The 25251-nt window shown below is 37.7% G+C and overlaps 1 protein-coding gene across 5 annotated transcripts in view; it reads left to right on the top strand.

Annotated features, from left to right (window-relative positions):
• Nucleotides 1-25251, top strand: part of ASB4 (ankyrin repeat and SOCS box containing 4) — a 151780-nt gene that overhangs the window by 38762 nt on the left and 87767 nt on the right. For 2 of the 5 annotated variants that reach the window (XM_082472013.1, XM_082472014.1), the window contains 2 exons: nucleotides 4674-4717; nucleotides 5974-6116. In XM_082472013.1, the coding sequence (XP_082328139.1) occupies nucleotides 4674-4717; nucleotides 5974-6116 (187 nt within the window). The other 3 variants (XM_082472015.1, XM_082472012.1, XM_082472016.1) reach the window with 2 other exon arrangements.

Genomic DNA, 25251 nt, shown 5'->3' with positions numbered 1-25251 from the left:
TTTATGTAAAGGGCTTATAAAATATAAAATTTAAATTATTTAAAACTCTCTTAACAAATCCTGCTTATTGAGAATAACAAAATTACATGCAAAGAAATACTAATTTCAGCAAAAATATATGCATCTATTAATAAAGCATTTGAATGATTAAAACTGGGATTTTTTTCTAGCTTTATATATATAAAGAAATACCACAGAGACAAAGTGAGCTATTGGATTGAGCTGCTTTTGAGAAATCAGACAGCTATTGATTGGGGAATCGTTGCTATGGTTTACTCCATGGCAACAGTTGAGATGAAAGGTGAATACGAAGGGGGAAGAGAAAGAACTTAGGTGAGAATCCCAAGTAAAACCCAGAGAAAAGGAAAGAAGAAGGGTCTCAGGGGGACTTCTAAAAAGATTTGTCAGAGGTTTAAGAGGAAGACTGGAGGATCAGTGAGCTCTATATAACTACTGAGATAGAAAAAAAAATAGTACCATTTTGAAAAGAACCATGGATTGATATTTGTCTTCAACTTAATCATCCATTATAATAATTACTATTACTTACAATTTTACCACAGAAATTAACATGGACTATTTGACAAACAAAGGTAAACTATGACCATTGTGGGCATGTAAGGATATTAATTAAAGTGGAAAGATGCCCTATTGCATTAAAGAGCTTATACAAATTATTTTATCTGATTAGTGTGAGTTTAAGACAGATGGATAAAAATTTTGTAACTTAGTTAAAAAAAAAAATTGACAGGTTTCAACATACTTGTAAGAATGTTTTATTTATTTACTTCTCCATAGCAGTTCAGTCCTTCATTATATAGTTGAGAGTATTAATTTAGAGGTTGTCTATTAAATCTTTTTTAGTAAATTAAAAGCTAACATGTAACCTATACCAGAAAATGAAGTTTAATTACTTTAAAAATTCTGAATTATATTATTGGAACATAAATGCATGTATATAACTTTTAAGTAATTACAATAACATTAGTAATGAATAGTAAAACATTACCAAAGATTCTGTTGGATCTAAGTTAATAAATGAATTAAAATTATAATTAGTAGCTTGTGAGCAAATGGTGCTTGAAAACAACAAATGCAAATAGTGCTTGAAAACAATGCCTTAAATATCTCCCATATTTTGTAATTATTAATTAGCAAACTACTCTTTTACAGATTGGATCAAGGAAAGCTTCAATGCAGCTAATGAAATTATCATAAATTTGAAATTAGTCTGGCCTGAATTATATTCTATTCTAAAGCTAAAAACTTGATTTACATTTTAAATTTTAAATGCTTTTCATTTTCCTTCTTCAAAACCTTTCCTCAAGTCTGACTATTTTGTTAATAGTCAACCTTTTCCATGAGACACATCAGTAGTAAATTGAATGAAATCAGGATTCTTTTCAACTCTTTGAGAACTCATTTAAATGACTGGTACAGGAGTTCTGTGCACCAGCTTTGAAGACATTTTATGCTACCAATCTTGACTTAAAATGATCTCAATTTACAAAAACTAGGGAAAGGTAAGAAGTCGTATATTTATTGTCAATGATAAGTTATTTTTTCCAATATTAAATTCTAACTTAAATCCTATAAAGAACATCTAACAAAATCTTTAGTTCACTTGAAGGCTGGATGTGTGTTACCTTTAAAATATTACTATATTCTATGTTTTCTGTTACAGTAAAAAAATTAAATAGTCACTGAGAAGAATAAGAAAAATAGTAATATGTATGTGTCAATTATATATCAATAAAGCTGGGGAAAAATGCTAATGGTAAAATATGTGAAACTATAGTACTTAATTCTTTTCTGTTCCATTTCAAATATTATTTCATACCTAGTATTCCTACATACAAAATCATTATTATTATAGACATATTTTATTCTGGCCATACCCGGGTCACAGCCAGGCACAACTGGGGTAGACTCCTGGAGTCCCTGGCCTAAGTGCTTGATCCTGTGCTAGATACTGAGATGTCAACAATCAATATGATGCTATCAGTCCAGTTATGGAAAACAGATATGTGAAAACATAATTTTTATGGAATCCAAAAAGCAACAATGAAGTATGTTCAAAATACTATGGTAGTGCAAAGGAAGAGTTTATAAGCCTGAAGGAGTCACAGAAGACCTTCCAGATCCCCGGCCTTGTCTGCCTTCAAAGAAGTATCAACTGAGGGCAATTCTTCATGATTAGAATAATGCAGTTTAATTATAACAATGAGCTGCCGTTTATTGAACTCTTATGTACTAGGCCCTATCCTATGCCAAGTAATTAATGTGCCCTGCTTTTGATATAATTCACACAACAATCTCTTGTCATAGGTATTTTTATCATCCCCATTTCATTGATAAGGAATCTGGGGTTTGGAGAGGTGAAATAGCCAGTCAAGGCCACAGAGTTCTTCTAAGATGTGGGGATGGCATGGTGGGGACCTGGGTCCAACAGGTAATGGCACATAGCAGGGGCCTCATTTAATATGTCAGAGTGTGAATGGTGACTGATCTCTGTATGGGGATTTGTTACATTATGACCAGGTTCAGGGACGTGGATTACTAAAGGGTGTCTTTAGGAAACTAAGGAAGATAAAAGAAATAAAATTCAGTCCTGAGGATAGCATCGTAGAGCAATGGCTTTTGTGCAACAGTATAGCTTACTGCTACCCCTTGTGTGTCTGGATTCAAATCCTGCCTCCATCAATATGGCTTGTGTGACCTTAAGAAATTTATTTAACCTCTTAACCCTTACTCCTCTTCATTAAAAATACATGAATTATTCTGTGTTAAAACTCAATAGTAACCGCTTAATAAACGTTAAAATTCTTATTATTGACCTCAGAGAATGGGGTAGGATGAATTGGGGGATGGAGGTCACAAACCCTCAGAAATACTGTGTAAAATTATGTGTGGGTACATAGAATTATAGAGAGGATGGGAACCTATATCTACACACAAGTGTGCAAAAACATCACATTATGCAATAAACTTTAAATCAAGTTAAACTTGACCTCAGGCCCCCATTCTGCCTTGGATGGCAGGAAATCCGAGCTCGGTCATTACTGATACTCTCCCAGCCCCATCCTTGGGCAATACAAAGCTTCCTGAACTTTCCGGGAGGCCTCCCATGAATGGATTGGCAGGTTGTGCTCTGTACAACCTCAGGGGGACAATTCACATCTCAAGAGGCTTGACCACATTCCTGAAACAGGAGGGAGGAAAAAACAGAGCATGAAACAACCCACCAATTAACATTTCAATAAATTATCCAGCCACATGCTTTTTTTTTTTTTTTTTTTTGAGGGAAGAAGAAAGTCCATACCTTTCATTAGATTCTCAAAGCAAAGAGGGAGTCTGATTTGATCCAGTAAAAGAGATGGGTGTCAAACCTCTGTGCTCCACAAAGCAGGAAAACATCACATTTGCATTGATTATAGACCCTTTTCATAGTGCTGACACATCTATGAGCTTTGAGTGGCCTCATTATTTTTTTATTAAATTGGGTCAGGGTGGGGGCCCCCCATTCAACCTAAATGCAGATGGGGTCATTGTGACTGAACCGCAATATACACAATAGGTAATAAATTCTGGGAAATGAAATCTGTCATCAGACCACTCTTTCACACAAGAGAAAACAAGATGGGGTATAACACTGGGACTTGAGGCAAAAAAGTCTCCAAGATAAAGAGCCAGAACTGCATTCATTGAGTTATAAAGCATTTGGGGAGGCCTCTTCTTTGGACAGAACAGGAAAGGGCCAGTATTGATTCAGTAAAAAGTATGTAAAACTACTGAACAGAAGACCATGTACGTAATGGAGGGAGCTTGTGGAATACACAATGATTTTGCAAATAAATGTGGACACCTGAATAGCCGCTTCATTATCAGCCTCATCTTCAAATACAGGGGGAGAGAAAGTGCTTTCTGAGGAGTAGTAGAAAAAACACTCAGGTTAATGAAGAAAGCCTATACTAAAAGTCATATCTGTCATTTTAAGTGCTCATTACAATGGTTATTTTTACCAGCATTTAATTTTTATAAAATTCAATTCATCAGACCTAGATCCATGATTAATCACCTAAGTATGACTAGACAAAAATGGGTACTAATAAACAGTAAGAGAATGTCTAAGTCCCATTTTTAGCATTGTTCTTGCACTAAGTAGTGTCCCCTTCTTACATCCCATTGCCTTTGGAAGAACCTGCAAGTCCCTATTTCATGACAGTCCAGTTTAGTCTTTTGTCACATTGATTTCAGAGTTCTTTAATAATTAAAAAAATCAATGCTTTCAGAGTTCTGACATGTCATACAATCGTACTTTACATTTTTTTATCATCACAAAAAAATCATTCATCCATACAGATAGCTGAAGATTCTTCACTAATGTGCATGGTGTAATACAAAGTACATGAAATTTGAGTTAGATTCAAATTATATACCCTGTTTCTTCATTTGTTAAGTGGGATTACAGTACCTACCTTATAGTACCACAGGTAATATAAGTAAAATGTCAAACACAGTGTCAAGATATGGTCAGTATTGAATAAATAGTTTTCTTACTTCAAAGTAAAAGTACTAGACAACTGATAATGAAGACTATTTTATCTTGTGAGTTCTAGAACTGTGGAATTTTTGATCTGGAAAGGCCCCGAATACGAACTTTTATTTTACAGATGAGGAAACTGAAGACCCGAGGAGGTGAAAAGACTTGTTTAAGGTGAAATATCTAGCTTTCTCATTAAGTAACTGTTTACTGAATGAAGGAATAACATTACATCATCATCAGAAACCAATTTCCTGTGTGTCAAGTAATGATCTATCTCTTAGAAGCATGGCCTATGACCATGTGTGACAATGTGAAATGTAAAATATGAAAAAGATTGATAAGATTTGTATGTATCTTCTTCTTAAATATATTTTTCATTGAAATTATTGAAATCTATGTATTAATTGCACTTCACACTTAACTAATTTAACTTGTCTATTTAGGTTAAAAATGGCATTGATTTATTGTTCTAATCAATTACCTACTTATACTTTTGTAATTATTATATATTACATATTTTTTTAAAAAACTAAGTCACATGTGGCATATTATGAAAAACAGTAGGCCATTTAATTGCTGGTTCATTGTCCAGTCATAAAAAAATAGAATTGTTGGAAATAAATTCATTAGTATAAAATACAGTTAATTTGGCATATTTCTGATGTTCAGAAGTTAGTAAATTTTATTTTCTACTCTATCAGTCTTATCAGATTTATATACAAAAAATACAAAATGGTAGATTTCCATATAAAAGAAGAAGGCATTATGATGTATGAATTTTAAAATAGTTGTTTCCTAGAAATTGCACTGAGGCAGTCCTGCCTTCCTGGGGTTATTCAGCAGCACTTCAGCTTATATAATTACCACACTAGCCTGTCTTACAGAGCCCACAAGGCACCCAGGTTGGTCACCATGGCAACAGATTCTGAATCAGAGTAGCCCATCCTAATACAGTGCACAGAGCTTCTTCTTGGAAAAAGTTTTTGGTTTTTGTTTTTAATTTTAAACACACTCCCCCAAATTACAGGTATACAATTTCTGAATTTTTGTTCTAGTTTCGTTATAAGTGTAATCTGACCATTAAATGTCTGGGCGCACAGTTTCTTGAAAAGCGAAAGAAATATAATGCAAATATTTAAATACAGATCGCTTTTTCATTCTGGGCACCATTTTGAAAAGAAGAAGATAACATTTCAGAATAAAAAACACCTGAAGAAATAGCTATGGGAGGAAATCGACTCTCTTTGATCTTTATGTTGCAGTAAAAGCTCTTTTATGCTTATTTTTAAGACTCTTAAAATGCATAGATCTAAGCAAATAAAATACTGTTTTTCCATTAAAATTTTTAAAAAATGAACAAACACATGTAGCAAGGGCCACATTTATAAACCTTGTGCAATAAAATTCTCTTTTTATCTATCAAGCAGAGAGTACACAGATTTGCTCAAGATTCCCTGTCTACCCCTGCGCCGCCAGGAGGACAGTAAAGCCTTGCAGAGGCTGCATCGGCAGCTGCTTTCTCATTTCTTGTTTGCTGTGTGGACAGGCATTGCAGCTGTGGTGACTGACGGTAAGAAGAAAGGCTGATGATAATTTTCGCACCTCCCCATCCATTAATTCACTTGAAACTAAAGGTAGGGTTTTCTTCCCTCTCCACCCCCCCAATTAGGAAAGATATTTATGTTTTATTTAAAATTCCTTTCTAATCTATCACCAAACAAGAGAAAGAAATTCACACATAACTCATAGTATATGACCCTGTTTACAAAGTAAGCTCAACCTTTTGTTTGTTTTCTTCTAGAGCTTTAAAGTCAACTCCTATTTTATGCCATATTTCCATTTTCAGCCATCATTGATACCAGAGTGACTTGGTTCTTGATGACCTCTTTGAAATGTCTCCTTTTTTCCTTTCCCCTTTGGCTCCATTCTTACTGTGTTTTCTGAAGTATCTATCCTGCCCGAATGCCAGCAGCCCTGTGACTTAGGGAAGAAGGTACATTTAATCCATTCTACAGAAAAACAGATGCTCCCTTCAACGAACATGGCTGGCCTCACAGAAAACAGGGCTGGAGTTTGAGTCTTTTTTTTTATATATAAATTTATTTATTTATTTATTTTTGGCTGTGTTGGGTCTTCGTTTCTGTGCGAGGGCTTTCTCCAGTTGCGGTGAGCGGGGGCCACTCTTCATCGCGGTGCAAGGGCCTCTCACTGTCGTGGCCTCTCCCGTTGCGGAGCACAGGCTCTAGACGCGCAGGCTCAGTAGTTGTGGCTCACGGGCTTAGTTGCTCCGCGGCATGTGGGATCCTCCCAGACCAGGGCTCAAACCCGTGTCCCCTGCACTGGCAGGCAGATTCTCAACCACTGCGCCACCAGGGAAACCCTTGAGTCAGTTTTGATCCCCAGAGCTCCTGCTTCAGGGACCATGTTATTTTCCCTTCTCTTTCCTGTGGGCTTTCTCATTTGCAAAACAATGTGGATTCCAGTTCCTGCCTTTCTAACTACTGGAAAGAGGAGGAAGGTCAGGAGTGGCCGTGTCAAGGACCCTTGATACGCTGAGGAGGCCCCCTCTATTTCCACAGCCTCCGGTATACTTAAAAATGAAGACATGCCAAAGTAGGGTTGTACTGAACTTAAAATATTTACACTTAGCAATTACTTTTGTAGGAGGAACAGAGGCCCTCCAGTGTTGTTAGTGTATCTCTGTGAACATATGTATCTAACCTCATTTGGAAATATAAACAAATGTCTGAATTTTTGGCCTGTAATGAATTTGAAGTCCTGGCCCAGAACCCTCTTGCCTCAGTGGAGGAATGCCCCAACCCCCAACATGAACTTCAGGAGTCCAGAGGGCAGTGATGCTAGCAACAGAAGATTTCAGCTGGGACAAGGGTGGCAGGTTAGTAACAGCTAATACCGTAGAACATTTACTGTGTACCCAGAACAATTCTAAGTATTTTATGTGTGCTAACATATTTTGCTTTCTTAGACAGCTACTACTGTTATCCACATTTTTATACATGAAGAAACTGAGGCACAGAAAGATTAAATAACTTGCCCAAGGTTTCACAACTAGCAATGGTACGGAGTCTGTACTTTCAAGCACTGTGCTACTCGATCTCTTACTGAATGCAAAGCAGAAACCACAAGGACCAGAGGGGGAGTGTGAGTGTCCTCAGACTCACAGCAAAGGGTGGTGTGTGGTGGTGGGAGCATGACACAATATCACTAGTAAAACTAGGCGGGGCTCAGCAATGCGGTCCGTTTTGATTCTACCCCCATCTGATGGGGTGGTTGTCCCTAGGGCTGCAGGAGGTGGGGAAACAAGGTTGACCCCTGCACTCATATTCTCTCCCCATAGGCCATATGATGTGTTTAAACCGTAAGTGCCATTTTTCAATGACACCTGGAATCAGATCTAGCTTCATAGGCATGTGACTTGGGCAGTTGCCCAGGGCCCTGTGCTCTGAAAGATCCAGCACTTGTATTAATCCTCTACTGTCACCATCTTGAAAGTCGTAGTAATTTCTAAACAGGAGATCCCATATTTTCACTTTGCACTGGGCCTTGAAAATTATGTAGCCATTCCTGTGTGGAGTCCTGAGCAATTTGGAGAAGTTTGTAGCTCCAATTTTCCAGGAGAGACAAGGTTCTATTTCCTGTGATTCCTCTGGAACTGCAGTGCTATAAATCTGCAGTTGCCTGTTAGTGGATTTGCATTTTACTGCCATGTAGTGCTTGTCTTCACAGGGGAAAGCAGTCAGCTCGCACTAATAGGGGCTTTAAGGATGTTCTGCCTAGGTCCATGTGGATAGCCTTGAGCAAATAAGGCTCAGGACAGACTCCAGATTGAATAGCTGGGCTAACTACAAGAGAGCCTCTTTGCAGAATGATAAAACATTAGCACCTCAGCGAGATTTGCAGCCAGCCCCGAGCAGTGCTCCTGCAGCCTCACACAGGTCCAACTCTACAATTTCAGCTCAGGTTCTCCTGGGAATCTCTATTTCCCACCTCACAGTGTTTGTAGAATTTAGCCATGCTATAGTTAAGTCAAGATTTGCCAAAACTTGTAGAGAAAATTCAAACTGCCTCAGTACAGGGAAGCTAATCTGATAAATCCTCCATTTCCTCTCTCAATCCTCCCGCAGTCTGGCACTGGAATAAATGATTGCTCACCAGTGGCGAGTTTCCATGGAATCAGTCGCTCCTGAGGCCTTTTCTGAAGTGAAGGGCAGTGAGCTGATTCTCTGCACCAGGGCAGTAATGATACCAGTGAGCAGAAACTATGTGGGGGGGAAAAGCCAACTTCTCAGAGAAGACAAAAAGGGAATTTTGTGCCTGTATCTTTCAGAGGAGCCAGAACCCTCATATTCAAGGAAATACTGGGGAGGGGCTGAATTAATAGTGATGGCCAACATCTTCTAGCATTTACTATGCCCCAGATACCCTTGTAAGAGCTTTACATATGTCAACCCAGTTAATCCTCCCAACAAGCCAACGAGGTAGGTATTACGATGATCTCCATTTTAAAGGTGAAGGACCCGAGGTACAGAGAGGGTAAGCAGTTAAGTCAGGAGAGCAGCTGCGCGGCCTCGGCCATAGGAGCTACAGGTTCATCCAGGACAATAACAGGCAGTGAGGAGTTCCTGGTGGGGCCGGCTGTGTGTGCAGCTGCTGAGTCTGCGTCCTGTTTGTCCTCACAATAAACCCCCGTTAATGAGGGAAGCACGATTGGTCTCCATTGCTCTTGCAACCTGAAAGAGCCTACAGAATACAGATCCTATTGTGAATGCTTTTGTAATTTGGAGGTTTCTTCTTTTTTAATAAATGGAATAATCAGCCCCTTAATGTATCCATAGGGAATTCAGGAGAGGGATGAAGAAGCGGCTCCTGTTTTTGAGGCATTTGCAATCATTGTTGGAGAGACAGAGCCAACAGATGGGGAACAATAGTGAGAGACTCAAGGGCTGGTGGAAGCGAAGGGTGCGGGAAATCAGAGAAGGGAAGGTGTTTACTCACTGACTATCAGGTTAGATGGGATGCGGGATAGAAAGAAGAAACTGGGTGGCTTTGGACACATTTCCGCTTTATACTTCACCTTCAGCAACTGTAAAATAAAGCCATAAATTATCTCAAAGACTCCTTCCAGGATTTTTCAATGAATCCTGACCTTTTCTGTAAAGCTGGCTTTTTATGTGTGGTATTTGCTAAAAGCAGAGGCACACCTATAACAGATAGGGCCCAGACTGTACATCACATGATCAGGTTGATACCATTTCCTGACCTCACGTTAGCCCCCAAGAGCATACGTGTCCTGAACTGTATAGCCCATTAGCTTTTCTTGGCTATTCAATTGAATGATTACCCCAGCCGTTTATATATATAAACGGCCATTTGTATTTTTCTCTATTTTTTTGGCCAAAATATAAAAATAGGATATACATAGACTATAGCACTTAATAATATCTTATATGTTTTGATTTTTTTTTTTACAAAATGTTTATTATAGCATTATTTATGCTAGTGAAAAACTAGAAAAAAACTGGAAACTAATAATCGTTTAAGAGGTAATGTTTTGATATTTTAAAGAAATAAAATTTATCAAATGGGATAGTCAGTCATCTCACTCATTATCATTTAAATTTCTTTTCTTGGGTCTTTGTTTTTGTATATTTCTTTCAACATTCTAAGTTACTGTAGCCCCCAATAGCTGGTTGTGATCACTTAACATACAGTTTCAAGTCAGTGAGGTCTGTGATGGAAATAAAACAAATTCTAAAAACTCATTTTTATATTATATGCATACCATGTTTTCAACAGCAAATTTTTTTTTTTTAATTCAGAACAGGCATGTGGTTAAGATAAAAATTATCTGATGTTCCCAACCACTGAAATATAGAAACCATAATCAGGGAAGGGCTTAGGAGGTATTTTTGTGGTATGATCCTTAGGACGAGGTAGCTTTCTCTAACCTGGCAAATATTCTATAGAGCCCAAAAACTAATTGTTCTTTAAGTGTGGTCCCCAGACCAGCAGCATTGGCACTGAACAAATTCTCAGGTCTCACCCAAACTTAATCAGAACTTTGAGAGCTGGGGCCCAGCAGTCTGCAATGTAACAAGCTTTCCAGATGATTCTGAAGTACCTTGAAGTTTGAGAACCCTTATCATAATTCAGGCTGCCGATAGAATAAGTCACCAGTTATATGTAATGACTATCTTTTCTTACATAGTTCTCCCTATGCCCAGCTGGATACAGAATTTGGACGTAAAATTACAACCCAGAGTATTGGCATTCCTCAGTGATTCCCATTATTGGTGGGGTTTAACATGAACTGCTCTATTTGCATTCAAGGCCTCCTATAGTTATAGACCCAAATCAGCTGTCCAGTGTTATCTTCTATTTCTCCGGTTGAGATTCTTTTTATTTTAGTAAAATTGGATTACCATTCTCTCCCTATGCCCTCACTCCCTGCCATGAGGGATAGTTGACATAGGTTAAGACTGGGAAGGGCCTTCAGTGAGTGGAGATTTAGGGGAGAGCGCATTCCTAGGTGGTGCCACAGTGTAACCAAACACCTGATGTTTTTCGGTTTCTATCAGAATCCTATGTCAAACATCACTTCCTCTATGAAGTCTTTCTTGAGCCTTGAATCAGAAGGTGTGAGCTCTTCCTTCCATAATACTCTCACAGTATATTCTATTCTGCCCTGTTGTGTAGTCTTATTTCTCATTTCTTTGATTCTACTATAAGTTCTTGAGATCGGGGGCTGCATCCTCCTACTCATCCTGCTGCCACTCCTACCAGAGTGTCAGACACATAAATAATAACTCTGTCAATAGTTGTTGAATTGTGGTATGCGGTGGCAGGACTGCCAGGCAAGCCCAGAGAGTCATCTGACAGCTTCCGGCCAAGTCTGTTAGCTGTATGAGTTAGGTGTATATTGCATGCCTGTCCCCAGATATTCCCTTGCAGGTAACTGACGTTCATTCTTGTAAGATTTATAGAAAGTTCACAACCCGTGTTTCAAATACAAAGTCCACCTAGGAAGGATCAAGAAATAGAAGAAAGATCTAGAGGGCAAGCCTAGCTCTTTTACCCCCTGGCGCTATCAAGGGGCAGCCTAAGAGACACTAGAAAGGACCGGGGCTGGGAAACGGGAACAAATCTTTGATTTCACAGTCTTGCCTGGGGCCTTGACTGACAGTAGCTGCTGCTTTCACCTCCATCTGTGGCTTCACGCCTTTTTAGAAGAGACTCAGGAAATCTCCTTCTCGTCTTAGAGGGAATATTTTCAGCCTAAGAGGAAAATTCTGAGCATGAGAAGCAAGCTTGCCTTGCTTTCCCACACCCAAAGACAGAGACTCATAAGACAATAACCGTCTGGAAGGAATCTAAAGACACACGGTACAAAACATGTTTAGTTTATTATTTTAAGTGCTCTTCTTAATACCATCGCAGTGAAAACAAACAGTAGACCGACAACCGCCCTCCCCCTCCAAACAACGTTTAACTTATATTTATGTATTTGCTAGCCACTCACATCTTGAAATTCATTCTATAACATCATAGACCCATGGCAAATTCTGAACAGAGAAATTCATTGTAGGAAAACATGATCATAAAAGATATGGTTGAAGTGGATAAACCCCCCAAATTTTTAACCCATATTTGTGATTTAATCTGGATCAAGTTTTATCTGCATTGGCGTATATTTTTTTTTTCCCCAGGGGATACTGCAGTTGTTTTTCCAGGTTCATTTACCGAGTAACACTGCCATCATGTGGCCTGGTGTGTTAAAGACAGTACATAAATGACAACTCACAGCATGCCTTTAATTCTCTCTCCAGAAAAATGTTTGCAGCGTTTAAACGTGCTTTGTTGTTAGAAGCTATATTTGTGGATTTCTTTCTAAGAGAGCATTCTTAAATATCTGCCAAAGGATGAACTGTGTGTCAGCTTTTGAATCCCCTGAATACATAGCGACCACAACAGAATATCACCTATATAAAATAATAATTGAACACTGCTTGTTTTACAAATTTGTAAAGTTTTCATAAATTTATCCACTTTAAAGAGAGTGGGATAACTTTCTCGTGTGCACTAAAGTGGCTGCCTAGTTTTTCTTCACACTGCTAAGTCCATTCGGGGAGAGGAGGTATAAAACGAGAGCTTGTAGGGAGGCAGCATCAAAAGCTAAAGTATGAAGCTTGACCCTGAGTCTCCACCTTGCTACTGATTAACTGTGGAATCTTGAGTAAGTCACACAAGCTATCTGGTCTCAGTACTTTTTTTCCTTAAGTAAGTAGGTTTGATACACTTAAGTCAAAACTGTTTTCTAGTTTAAAGTTCTGTGATTCTACTTGACAAGTAAATAAGTTCTTGAAAAAAGCAAGAATGCTGTTTTTCTTTAGGTAGATTATTTTCCTATGGTTTTCCTGTAACTGAAGCTTTGTCTGCATGACTCATCATGCAAAGTTTTCTCTGTAAGAACCCAGAGATTACGTGTTATGTTCAGCAGCGCTCCAGCACCAACAGCTTTCGTGCATTTTGTGGGCATTCACAGCTTAGTATCTCCACAAACATAAAGTTGAGGAATCTTTGCAATTGGTAAACAGCTTACTGGCTTCTGAGAGCTGTAGGTCTTCACGGACGTTCCAGAATGTTAGACAAGACAAGTCAGAACAGTCTGATGTCTTTAACACCTGAAAGGGAAGGGCAGTTTTCTTCCCTCTTCCTTTGTAAATTTGTCAAAATTAAAAAGAGGATGCAAATGCTGCATATGTTCTGATGAGACAAAATTGTGGTAAATGATTCCCTCGAGCTGATTTTGTGAAGTGTGTAACAGGGTGAGGGATGGAAATACAAGCTGCGCTGGGCGTTTGAACCATGCTGGAAGGGCATGTAAATGCAGGCCAGTTGCTAGGAGACCTGGAGCACAGAGTCAGTGCCCCCCTGTGTGCGCAGGGATGTTTTATCTCAAGAAACCTTGTCTTTCACAGTCAACGATGACATTAAAAGTAGTCTGTCAAAATTCAGGTGGACCAGAGCTTGGTTATTGCCTGTGTCAATCCAGCCATTCTGTCACCCACCACTCATTAAGGGAGCAAATGAAAGAGAACAATGTAACATGGTGCCAGCGACCAGGAAGCTCTAGAAAAGCTCAGAGTGATGCACTACAAATTCAGTCTAAATACCCTCCCATGGAAGACAGCTGGTTTGTTCGCTGATATTAATTCCAAGTGTGTAGTAGTGGCTAAAGAATGGCTTCAGCATTCCAAAGAGAAGGATGCCAGGCCACAAATAGAGTTCTAAGCGAAGATGTGCTTGAGAAGGATTTTGAGCCCTATTGCTTACAAAGCAATCATTTCAGTGATTTGTGGGATCTTTAAAAACAGATTTTATGCTAAACACACGCTTCCAGTTTGTAATTCCACCAAGAACTTTAGAATTGAGACGGTTTTAAGAGTTCTTCCAGCGCCCCCAACTGGTTGAAGACAGAAACTGACCCTCTCTGCGGGCAAGGGCAATGGGCAGTCCATTCAGAGAATGGGGCACGGACTTCTGCCCTTGTAAAACACTGTCAAGCTTTGCCAATATCCAGGAGACCCCGAATTCAATGAGAGAAAAAAAAAAAACTAAAGGCTGAGGAGTGGGTCTAGTAGGTCTCATTTTGATTTAGAGGAAACTGAGTCGTTGAGAGGTATTTTGAATTATTTGAAACACACAGCTAATTATCACCAGAGCTGGGAGCACAACCGGGTTTCCCAGTCCAGTGCTCTTTTACAGTAACCCCAGGAGCTACTCAGGAGGGTTTTCTTTCTCAGGAGAGTTGTGATGTTCTGTTAGCTCTCACTGACATGAACGGCAGCAACAGTAATCCTGTAATGCTTCTGGAATGCTTTACAATGTACAAATCACATTTTTATACATTGTTTGGTTTGATTCTTTCAACCATGGAAATTGTTCTTCTGAAATAGTATGCTTAGCACACAGACTTGATCTGCATTGTTAGAGAAGTATAGCTGTAATGGTACTAGTTTGCGAGGTCTCTGTTATAAATCGTCTGCCATGCCCCAACATGAAGGGTGATATAGGGACCTTGGAGAACAGAGAATTGAAACCCTAATATAGTTTGAAAATTTTTTGGGTTTGCTCCACTTCAATACTGCATATCCACAAATAAAATGAAGTGTGTATTTTTCTGTTTATTTATGGAAAATATAAAACCATCATCAATGATAAGCCATTTTTGAGAATTTACTACCAGGCCAGACACACAGCAAATACAAAAATGCTGTTCTAGGCTTAACTTAGAGAATTGGACTTGGGTTCAAGAAGTATAAGAAATGAAATAAATGACATACATCAGTTCCACTGTTAAGCTTTATTGAGCTTCAAAAATACCTGAAAAGAGGTAGAGGTATCTGAATGAGGATGGCCTTTTAGGGTCACCTCCTTTTCCTTATCTCAGGGCACTAGCATCTCCTGCTTCCGTGACCTAGAAAGCTCTTCCCCTAGATATCAGCATGCCTTGCTCTCACACTTCTTTCAAGTTTTTGCTCAGGGAAAGTGAGGACTTCTCTGATCATATATTTGAAATTGCCGTGCTTTCCAAGGCCATAACACCTTCCCAGGACTAGCCTGGAAGTGGAGGATGCTTTTTTTCACTTATTGGCCCAAAGGAACATACATTTTTCTGATCTGTACATGGGTGACTTATGGGCTGGCTGGGATCCTAGACTTTCCCTAGTTTATTTTTCTCTATGGCATGTATTACCACCTGACAAACTACGTTTTTTACTGTTTTTTTAATTGTCTGATTCCCCTATGATCCCTTCACTAGTACACAAGCTCCATAAAGGTAGGGATTTTCTTCATGTGTTTACGGTACTTAAGAAGAGCCCCAGCAGTGGCTAAGATGAACCCCCAATGACTCTCATTTCCTGGTATTCATGCCTTTCTTTTTCTTTTTCTTTTCCTTTTTTTTGGCCACACTGTGTGGCTTGTGGGATCTTCCCTGACCAGGGATATAACCCGGGCCCCTGAAGTGAAAGCCTGAATCCTAACCACTAGGCCACCAGGGAAGTCCCCCATGTCTTTCTTTTATCTTCATCTCACATCAAATCAGGGCAGCTCAGTGTGGCCAAAAGAATATGGTGGAAGTGGTGGTGTATGACTTCCTAAGTCAGGTAATAAAAGGCATTGCAGCTTCCAACTTCCTCTCACGGGTTCTTCATTCTGGGGGAAGCCAGCTGCCATGTCATGAGGACGTTCAAGCAGCCCCGTGGAGTACATGGACGGGAACCAAACTGCCTGCACCAACTTGTTAGCTAAGTGACCAAACCGTTTTGAAAGGGGATCTTTTAACACCTAGCCTTTGAGTCTTTCAGCAGAGGACTCAAATATCATGTAGCAGAGACAAGCCTTTCCCTTTCCCATAGTGTCCTGTCTGAATTCCTGACCCACAGAAACCGTGAGAGATAATAAGTGATTATTATTGCTTTAGGGTCATGCATTTTGGGGTTACTTGTTATGTAGCAAAAGATGACTAACATAGTGCCTGGCCCATAGTAAGTTCCTGATCAATGTTTATTGAATGAAGAGGTAAATTAAGCAGATTTTTTCCTAGGTTACTCAGTGATCATAATACAGTGCCTCACAAAACTCTATAAAAAGCCTTTGCTCCAATAGCAACATTGGCTTGGAGTCTCAAGGAGTAGGCTTGAATCTTGGATCTGTCACTTATTTGTCATTTAACCTTGTATAATTCACTTACAGTCTTTGCGTTCTTAGTTTTCCTAATCTGTAAACTAGAAATAATGATGACAATTGTAATTATACCACTAACAGTACCAGCAACCTGAAAGTGCCCTGATGACTTTATAAATCCCTGGATCAGAGCTCTCCTGAAACCCATGCTTTAATTGGAATTGTCCATTCTGTAAACTGATAAATCTTTTTTATTATTTGTCAGTTTCAGTTGTTGGTGTTACCTATAACCAAAAGCAATCTTTATATAAAACATTAACACTAACATATATGACACAATAACAAACAAAACAAGATGACATGTAATCAGTAAGATGCTACATGGTAGACTTAAGTATAGCAGCTAAGAAGAAAAAGATATCAGACCACCTTATCAACGATTTCTGTGGGCTGATAGCAAGGACATCCTAATTCATCTGCCTACGAAAGTCAGGGAGGCCCAAGGGGTTCTGTTTTCACAGAAGTTTTGGTTTCTGTAGGTATATCTTAGAAGCCTTGGCTTCTGATTTCTTCTCTGTGGTTGCCTTTGATAGGTAGTTGCTGGCTTAGTAGCATCAAATTCATGTTTAAATGCCTTCAGGGACCAAGGAGCTATTTGTGTTTCAGAGAAGGTACTCCAAGTGGTCAGATTATGTTGTACACAGACATCAAGAAAACAAGCAGCCGGGCTTCTGTGCCTGCTGCCTCCCCTCTAGGTCCTCAGAGAGTACAAGAGGGTCTTCCAGGCCCCTTGCACAATATCATCACCTTGTTAGCAGGTTCTTCACTTTGCTCCAAGAGGAGAGGACACTGTCCTGAGCATGTTGTGAAACACTAATAAAAAAACTCTTCTTACGGGATGGGGAGTTTTTATTTTTAAGATCAGAGGAGACAGGAATTTCTGACGGGCCTGAATAGACAGAGTGAAATATAGTCTCTGTGTAATTTTGCCTCCTGAGGCCTAGAGAGATGGTGGCTCGAAGCAGTGGTCTGGATAGTGCGGAAAGCTCTCAAATGTGTTTTATTAGCATTGGTCACATTACTTCCTATATATTAGAATGACCTTGAGGGGCATTTTAATTAAGCTGCTATTTGTTTTGTAAGTGCAAATAATAATCTCTTAGTTTTATCCTCTGCCGCTCAGATAAATTGGTCAATAATTGATTTTTTAGCACAATAATCCAGATGACTTTCTCAATTTTCTACATTTCTTCATGGAAATTTGCTTTGTTTTCTCAAAATATTCTGCAGAATTTACATTTATTTATTTTTATAGTTATGAGATGGGACCGAAATAGCTTCTGTGGGAAAACTTAAAGTCCTTTCTTTAGGTCAAAATTAGAAATTTGTTTCCAAACATTAAATCAGTGCTTTTAATTTTCATTCTTAAATCGTGTACTTTGTAGCCTTCAGCCTTCAGGGCCAAGTCTTGATGTTTATCAACCCAAGGAAAGAAAGTATGAGAACACCCTAGGATATATTGGCCTTTGATAAGGTTTAAATCTCAGTGCTGACTTTTAGAAATGCAATAGTTGTGAAAATCAGGCTTTAAGAAAATGAGGATTTTTTTCTAAATCATTGTATCTCCTTCTTTAGTATATCAAGAACCATGCTCAAAGGATTCAGGATCCTAAGTTTCTTCCACAATGTAAAGATAACAGCTCTTCCACCTATGGAGGGAGGTCAACAAGCTTGCTGACCTAGGGAGACAAAGAAAAAGTTAAAGAGGAAGTAAGAAGTCTAAAACTGGACCCTTTTAGTCAGGAAGGCTGGAAGTCTTGAGGGATTATGAGAAGAGATATGGGTTGATTGAGGGGTTAGATGCCACGTTCTCATCCCTAGTCACACACTTGTTTCAGAGTTGAACGTTGGTGGAGCCATGGAGAGGGGAGGGGACTTGGTAACAAGATATGCCTGAGGAGGTCTGAAGATGCTGAGATCAGTGGCTCAGCATCAGGGAGAATGTAGACCCCCTGGAGAACCCCAGCCCTCAGCTTAGGTCCATGTCCATTCTGGCCCCAAAAAGATGGCAAGAAGGTGGCTATAGAAAGCTGCTGGTTCTTCATGGTCTCTGTATGAAGTGTGAGAGAGTGGCAGTGTGCCTGGAGAGAGGACACAGAGTTTCAGAGCATACATTGGACTAACATAGCCAGAGGCTGTGGTATTTGAGGACATCAAGATTGGAGGCAAATGACCAGGATCACGTTCTCCAGTGGTGGACGCCAGAAACCTGAATACACCCAGACAAGACCAATTTAGAGGAGCCACTCTGCTATGAAGATCAGGGAGGGTCTAGAGGACAATGAGTTCATCTTAGGACTGCCTCTCCTCTCATGAGGTCATATAAGCTGCATTCCTACCCCTGCCTGATCTTCACCTGGTGTACACTGGTCTAGCCATACTGGTTATTTATGGCTAAATTCTCTTCTAATTGATTCTGGATGCTAAGTATTAGTATATTGAACTAGTATTTTGAATTAGTATTGCCCCTATACATATCCCATATTTTCAGAGGGAAATCCATATTAGAAATGACCATATTAGAGGGAAATTCAAAATTCTCAAAGATAGAGACTTTTATCCAAAGAGACTGAGGATTTACCTAAAGAGACTGCTAAATATTTGGATCAGACTAAGCATATCCGGTTGGACTAAAATTAAGTTGTCCTTCCCTTTGCCACTAAGTTATGTAGAAAACCCATAAGGGGGACCAGATCAATTAATTGCATATAAACAAACTATATTATTTCTGTATGAAATTCAGTGAATTACAACTTTGTGACAGTTTCTAGTGTACAGGAGATTGGAAAGATCTGGGGACTTCATTACTACTTAAATCCATTAGCTTAATTCCACATGGGCGGGGATTTTTGTTGTTGTCCACTGCAGTGCTCTGAATAAGTGTCTGGCATATTGAAGGTTCTGAGTAGGTATTTGTTGAAGGAATTACAACTGTAACACGAGGCAAGGTTGCAAAGTGCCCTCTAAGAATCCCAATACAATTTCAACAAAAATAGAGTGTCCCTGGTGTCATCCATCAGAATCCTTTGTTTTCAGCTCCCTCTAGGAATATTATGTTCCATGTTAGGCACCAAAATTTAAGAGGGGCATTTATCAATCAACTAAAGAGGATCCGGAAGAGAACAGGCAGGACAAGAGAATTCTGAAAATCACCCCAAATGAGGAACAGTTGACACTACCTGAGGAAAAAAAGTGATTAATGAGAGAGAATGCTATTTTCAAATGTTAGAAAGAGTATAATTGTAAATGTATAATTGCATGTTCATAATTAGACTTAATGGGAAGAAATTATGAATAGGCAGATTTTGACTCAATATAACAAAGAAGCTCTGACTTTAACTTTCCAATAATGGAATGAATTGCTTTGTGAACCACAATGTGAGATTTAATTATGTATTATCTGATATTTTCTTTTCAATATTCATTGGTATTTGCCTCCCTCCCTCTCAACTTATTGTTTATCCTTGAAAGCAGAAAATGTAAAATTTGGAATGGTAAGGTTAGATTAAAAACTTTATTACTGTTAAGAATTATGGAGCCTATTAACTGATCACCCATTATCTTAGTCCCTCAGGTCACAAGGCGGCAAACTCAAATATGAGAACATACCCTTGACTGTTGGGTCTATATCTCACTTGGGTTTTCTGATGTCCATCACAAAGTGAAATTGCAAATTTTGTAAATCAGCTAAGATTTCATGAGGTTGATGAAAACGTTGGAGAACTGCCCAAATCACATACAAAACCATTTACTAATGGCAATTTGTCAGTGTTATTTCTGTTAATAATTGAATAAGAAAAGTTTGAGAGCATGAGGATTTGATTGGTGTTTTAGAGGAAACTCCAGCCATTGAGTTTGTATGTTATTGGAATATCAAAGGATGAAGAAAGGCCCTTGGCAAATCTGTTGAAGCTCTTGAGTACGTTTGTAAATATGATTCTTTTTATATATTAGTTTGACAGAAACCATTCAAAAGGTAAAGTACATTGCTTCATGTTATTATGAAATTGAATCAGAAGAATTAAATATCTTTCTCCGAAAATAGTAAACATTGTATTTTGTGGTTCTATGAATTATACAAGTAACTGTCAACCTACAAGTTAAATATTAGATGAAAATATGTTCCCTATAATTTTTGCTTTTCTTTTTCAAGATGAATTAAGAGAAGCCCACCCCCACCCCCCAACTGTGAAATTCAGTCTTAATTTTAGGTAGTGTGAATTTTGGTTATCTTTTCCAGGACTAATTATCCTCCAATGAAGTAAAACTCCTCTTTGTCTCTGTTTCCTCTACCGGGAATGCTTTTCTTTGTCTTAGGTTTGTCAAAAATGGACAAAACGTATTAATCAATAATTGCTATATTTGAGTCACACATGTGGACATAAAAGGAACAGTATCTTATTCTCAACCAAGCATAGTGCTAAGGACGTAAATAATCAATGAATAATTCTTTATTCATTCATTATTCATTTATTCGTTCATACTGGGCACTGAGGGCAGGAGAATGATTTAGTTCCTTACTTTATGGAATCTACAATTCTGTGCTTATGCTGCGTTACCAAGTTATCGTTATTAATATGTTCAGTGCAGAAATACATTTTTATCACAAATGTAAGTTGTGCTCATTGTAGATGACTTCAGAAAATAAGAAAGAGATAAAGAAGAAATCAGATGTAATCTTAGCACTCGGAGATAAAAGCTGATGATATTTGGGAATTGATGCATGCGTACAGAATTTTCTTCCTACGTGTGCATTTAGTACACATATTTATACATTATATAGATAGATACAAATTATGTAAATATATACATATATATTTGTACATTATATAAGTATAGATATTTTTAAAGACTATTTATACTACATATACTATTTTATAAATTACTTATCTCATAGATATTTTACAATCAGTATATATCTACCTAGTCATAGTGACTGAAGGGTGTTTCATTAGATGGATATGACATCATTTGTTTATCAAATTTTTTACTGTCAGTCACTTAGATTGCTTCCATGTTTTTTACTATTGTTAACAATATAATCATCCATATGTACATTTGTATTCATTTATCCATCTGTTATTTCAGGACAAATACGTTACACTATGTTAGGCTTGAAATTTTATCTTCTTGAAGATTTAAAATTAAGAATATTAACAAAAATCTTAAACATTAAAAACCAAAGTTAATCTACAGTATTAGAAGTCAAGATAATCGTTGTCATTGGGGGTCAGGTGAGTGTTTGGATTGGAAAGTGACATAAAGGGGGTTTCAAGTGTACCTGAACTACTCTGTGGTTCGACCTGGGGGTAGGTTACAGGGGTGTGTTCACTTTGTAAAAATTGGACAAGCCGTATACTTATGACTTGTCACTTTCTACTTTCTTGTATTTGTGTTACACATCAATGAAATAAGTTAAAATACTATGTTACGATTTGCATCCATGTCTATATGCTTATGTAAATTCTAAGAATTGAATACTATTATCATTTTTAGTTTTTTAAAATTCATGTTGCTAATTATTCTGCAGAAAGTTTGCACCAGTTTTGACTCCCACAGACAATATATAAAGTGTAATTTCTTTATGTTCAAATTAACATTTACTATCACAATTTTTCTAATTTGTAATGATTTGTACATTTAAAAATTGAGTATTTTCCTCTCTTGGAAAATTACAAACTTACAGAAAAGCTGAAAAAATAATATCATGGTCATCTGTAAATCCCTCATTAGATTTGCCAACTTTTAATCTTCTGCCTCATTTGCTTTCTTTCTCTGTCTCTGTTTACACACACATACACTCACTCACATATCTATACACGTATATATATATACATATATATACACATTTATTTTTGTATTTCTGAATTATTTGAAAAGAAGCTCTAGGCATCATGACAATTTACCCCTTAAGAATAAGAATATTATTCTACATAACCACAATACTTTTACCACACCTTAAAAAATTAACAATAACTCTATATTATCAAGTAATATCTAGTCCATATTCATATTTCCACAACTGTACCAATATAGTCTTTTCTAACTGATTTTTTAAAATACAAGATTAAATAAAGTTTACTCAGTCATTGCATTTAGCTGTTTTGTCTCTTTAGTCTCTTTTTACCTAAAATAGTCCCCTACCACCATCACCCTACCCTGCTTTCTTTCATGGTGTTGACATTTTTCAAGTCTAAGTCACTTGATAACCTTCTGTTTGTTTTCAAATGTGTATGACCATGCTTGATTTTGCAGGCTCTTATTACAGAATTATTATAGGTTTTCAGAAGCACATGTATTAGCAACTGTAGCAAATTTTCATTTGTGGCTATTGGTTAATCAGAGCAAGACATTGGATCTCCAGTTGGGCACCAGATCACCAGATGTTTTTACTGAGGAAAAAAAAAAAAAAAAAAGTTAAGAGCTTTTAAATCTTACATTATTACTTTGATTGTATAAGAAATAATAGTGACATTTCATTCTCTGATATGTATTGTGAGGGTTTTCCTTCATATTGATACACTATGTTATTCAATGAATTAGTTAGTATAGAACCAGTTTAAAAGACCTGAGAGTGCAGTGACAGCCAAGAAGGATGTTTTGAAGTTTGAAATGATCCCTATATAAATAGAACGGCTCAGCATAACTTTGGGATAAAATTAGCTGACAGTTTGTGGGCTCTCTAGCATGTGCCTGTTAGCTTGGTGCCGCTCTCCTGATAAATCACAACAAAGCTTCCAGAGGGAGAGGAAGGATGGACGGCACAGCTGCCCCTATCACTAAATCTGCAGCTGCCAAGTTAGTTAAGAGAAATTTCCTTGAGGCTCTCAAGTCAAATGACTTCGGAAAATTGAAGGCCATTTTAATCCAAAGGGAAATAGATGTGGACACAGTTTTTGAAGTCGAAGATGAGAATTTGGTTTTGGCATCTTATAAACAAGGTAAAAATTATAGGTATAATTGTAAAATCGATAGAAAATGGATTTGTTTTTTTAATGCACAGCATTAGTCACCCAATCTAAACTGGTAGCTCTTATTATTTCTTTAAATATATACCTAAAAAATATTTCTAATGTAATCTTTTCCTTCTTTTTAAACTAGACAAAATCATGAGCTGGTATATGTATATATAAATATATTTTTTCTTCTCTTTACTTTCCTTCTCTTTTCTTTCTGTATCCCTGTGCCTAGAATTTGAAATCCTGGATAATCATATTCAGTAATGCAATTTTCTTCTATTTCTAACTTTATTTCTTCTTATAAGTACATAGAATAAAGAAACCATCTGTAGATTATGGCTAAACAGGTTGCTGAGATCTAATCCAGACAGTATGACTGGCTTGGGAACAGGCTGCCAGCCCTCTGTTAACAGGGCTACTTAAAGATATATCATCTCTACATCCACCTGGAGGAAAAAGAGGATTTTTGCCCCTATTTGAAGGGTTAATAAATGGGTAAGGCTGTACCGTGATACACCTTTATGATCCTTGTCATTTTAATGAGTTTTCAGTTCAGGCAGAAAAGCTGAAACCAGAAAAGACAAAAAGTTAACTTTTTTCCGTGACTACAGTGATAGATCAAAATTGTAGATCTACCTAACACGAAGTATCTGCCTTATGAAGAACTAAGGATAGCAAAAATTAGAACTGAATTTTTTTTTTATCATGGGATTTTCTGGAACCCATGCTTAATAAGTCAGAAATAAATTAGAAGTGCGCAGATTCTGATTTCCCAAATCAGCTAGTTAATGGGAAATTTGAGTAGCGAGGCCATCTGGTAAGCGGACTGCAAACAAACACCATGTTCAACATCACTTCTGTTTAAACAAAATAGATGATAAGGTCTTGTGTACAGCACTGAGAAAGAGAGATCATTTTTTTTTATGTTTAAAATACTTTCCATTTGTATATAAATCATCAGCACCATCAATTTTCAGAAATGAATACTAATGGCATATATTTCTACATTAATTTACTATCAGTTCTGAAGGAAGGATGGAATAGTTGAGGCCAGTTACTGTGTTTATGATTTTTACTTGAGGGTTTTATTATAAATTGGCATTGCTATCTTGATTGGAAAACAAAGAAGAGGTCTGTTTTTTAAAAAGTGGTTGATGGAGATTCTGTTAAGAAAGAATGTATACTATATGATCAGATTACTTTCATCTTATGGATTTGTTCAGTGAAAGACTGCCTGAATGCTAAATACATTTTTAAGGTATTTTTTAAAACTTATATTCGTGCCTAGCTTAAAATAACTTATGTCCAAGTCAGCAGGTAATTTATTTGACCCTGAGTTGTGAAGACTGCCTTTTCTCATCTGAGCATGCCAAATTGCATAGATCATGCGAAGGTTCGGAGGTTGTGAGAAAGGAAGTTTTAGTGGCAGTTTCTGGAGAAGAAGGGTGCTGTTTCTTTGCTTCCAATGGTGTTATCATCCCTGAACGAGAAAAAAATGCATTTTAAAATCTTTCTGTCAATATGAGCTGACTCCCTATGGTCTTCATAGAGCTAAATTTTCATTCATGCAAATGAGTGTTTTCATAGGACTGTGGGATGGGACTTTCAATTAGGGAGAAAGCAAATTACACTCTCTGGATTTGGGGGGAAAAAAAAAAGAGAACAGTAACATTCTTATGCATGCCAGGTGGATGAATGCAAGAAATGATAGGATTTGTGGCCATATCGTCAGGGTTTATGCAGGAAATCGTGTGTGTGTGTGTGTGTGTGTGTGTGTGCATGTGTGTGTGTGCACGTACACGTGTGTGTATAGAAAGAAATACACTTACTCTCTGTTTAATATGAATATGGGTATAAGAATCTGTCTCTTTAATCGTAATCCCAGATTGAAGCCTCATTTTCTTCAGTTTCTTCAGATATTTTCACATGGCTTCCAGCCTAATTATCAAACTTTTTATTTTAGTCAGGAATGGAAGT

The sequence above is a fragment of the Balaenoptera physalus genome, assembly GCF_965194825.1.
Source record: "Balaenoptera physalus genome assembly, chromosome: 8".
Classification (NCBI taxonomy): domain Eukaryota; kingdom Metazoa; phylum Chordata; class Mammalia; order Artiodactyla; family Balaenopteridae; genus Balaenoptera; species Balaenoptera physalus.
The sequence above is the reverse complement of the archived record's forward strand: the minus strand, read 5'-3'. Positions and strand labels throughout refer to the sequence as shown.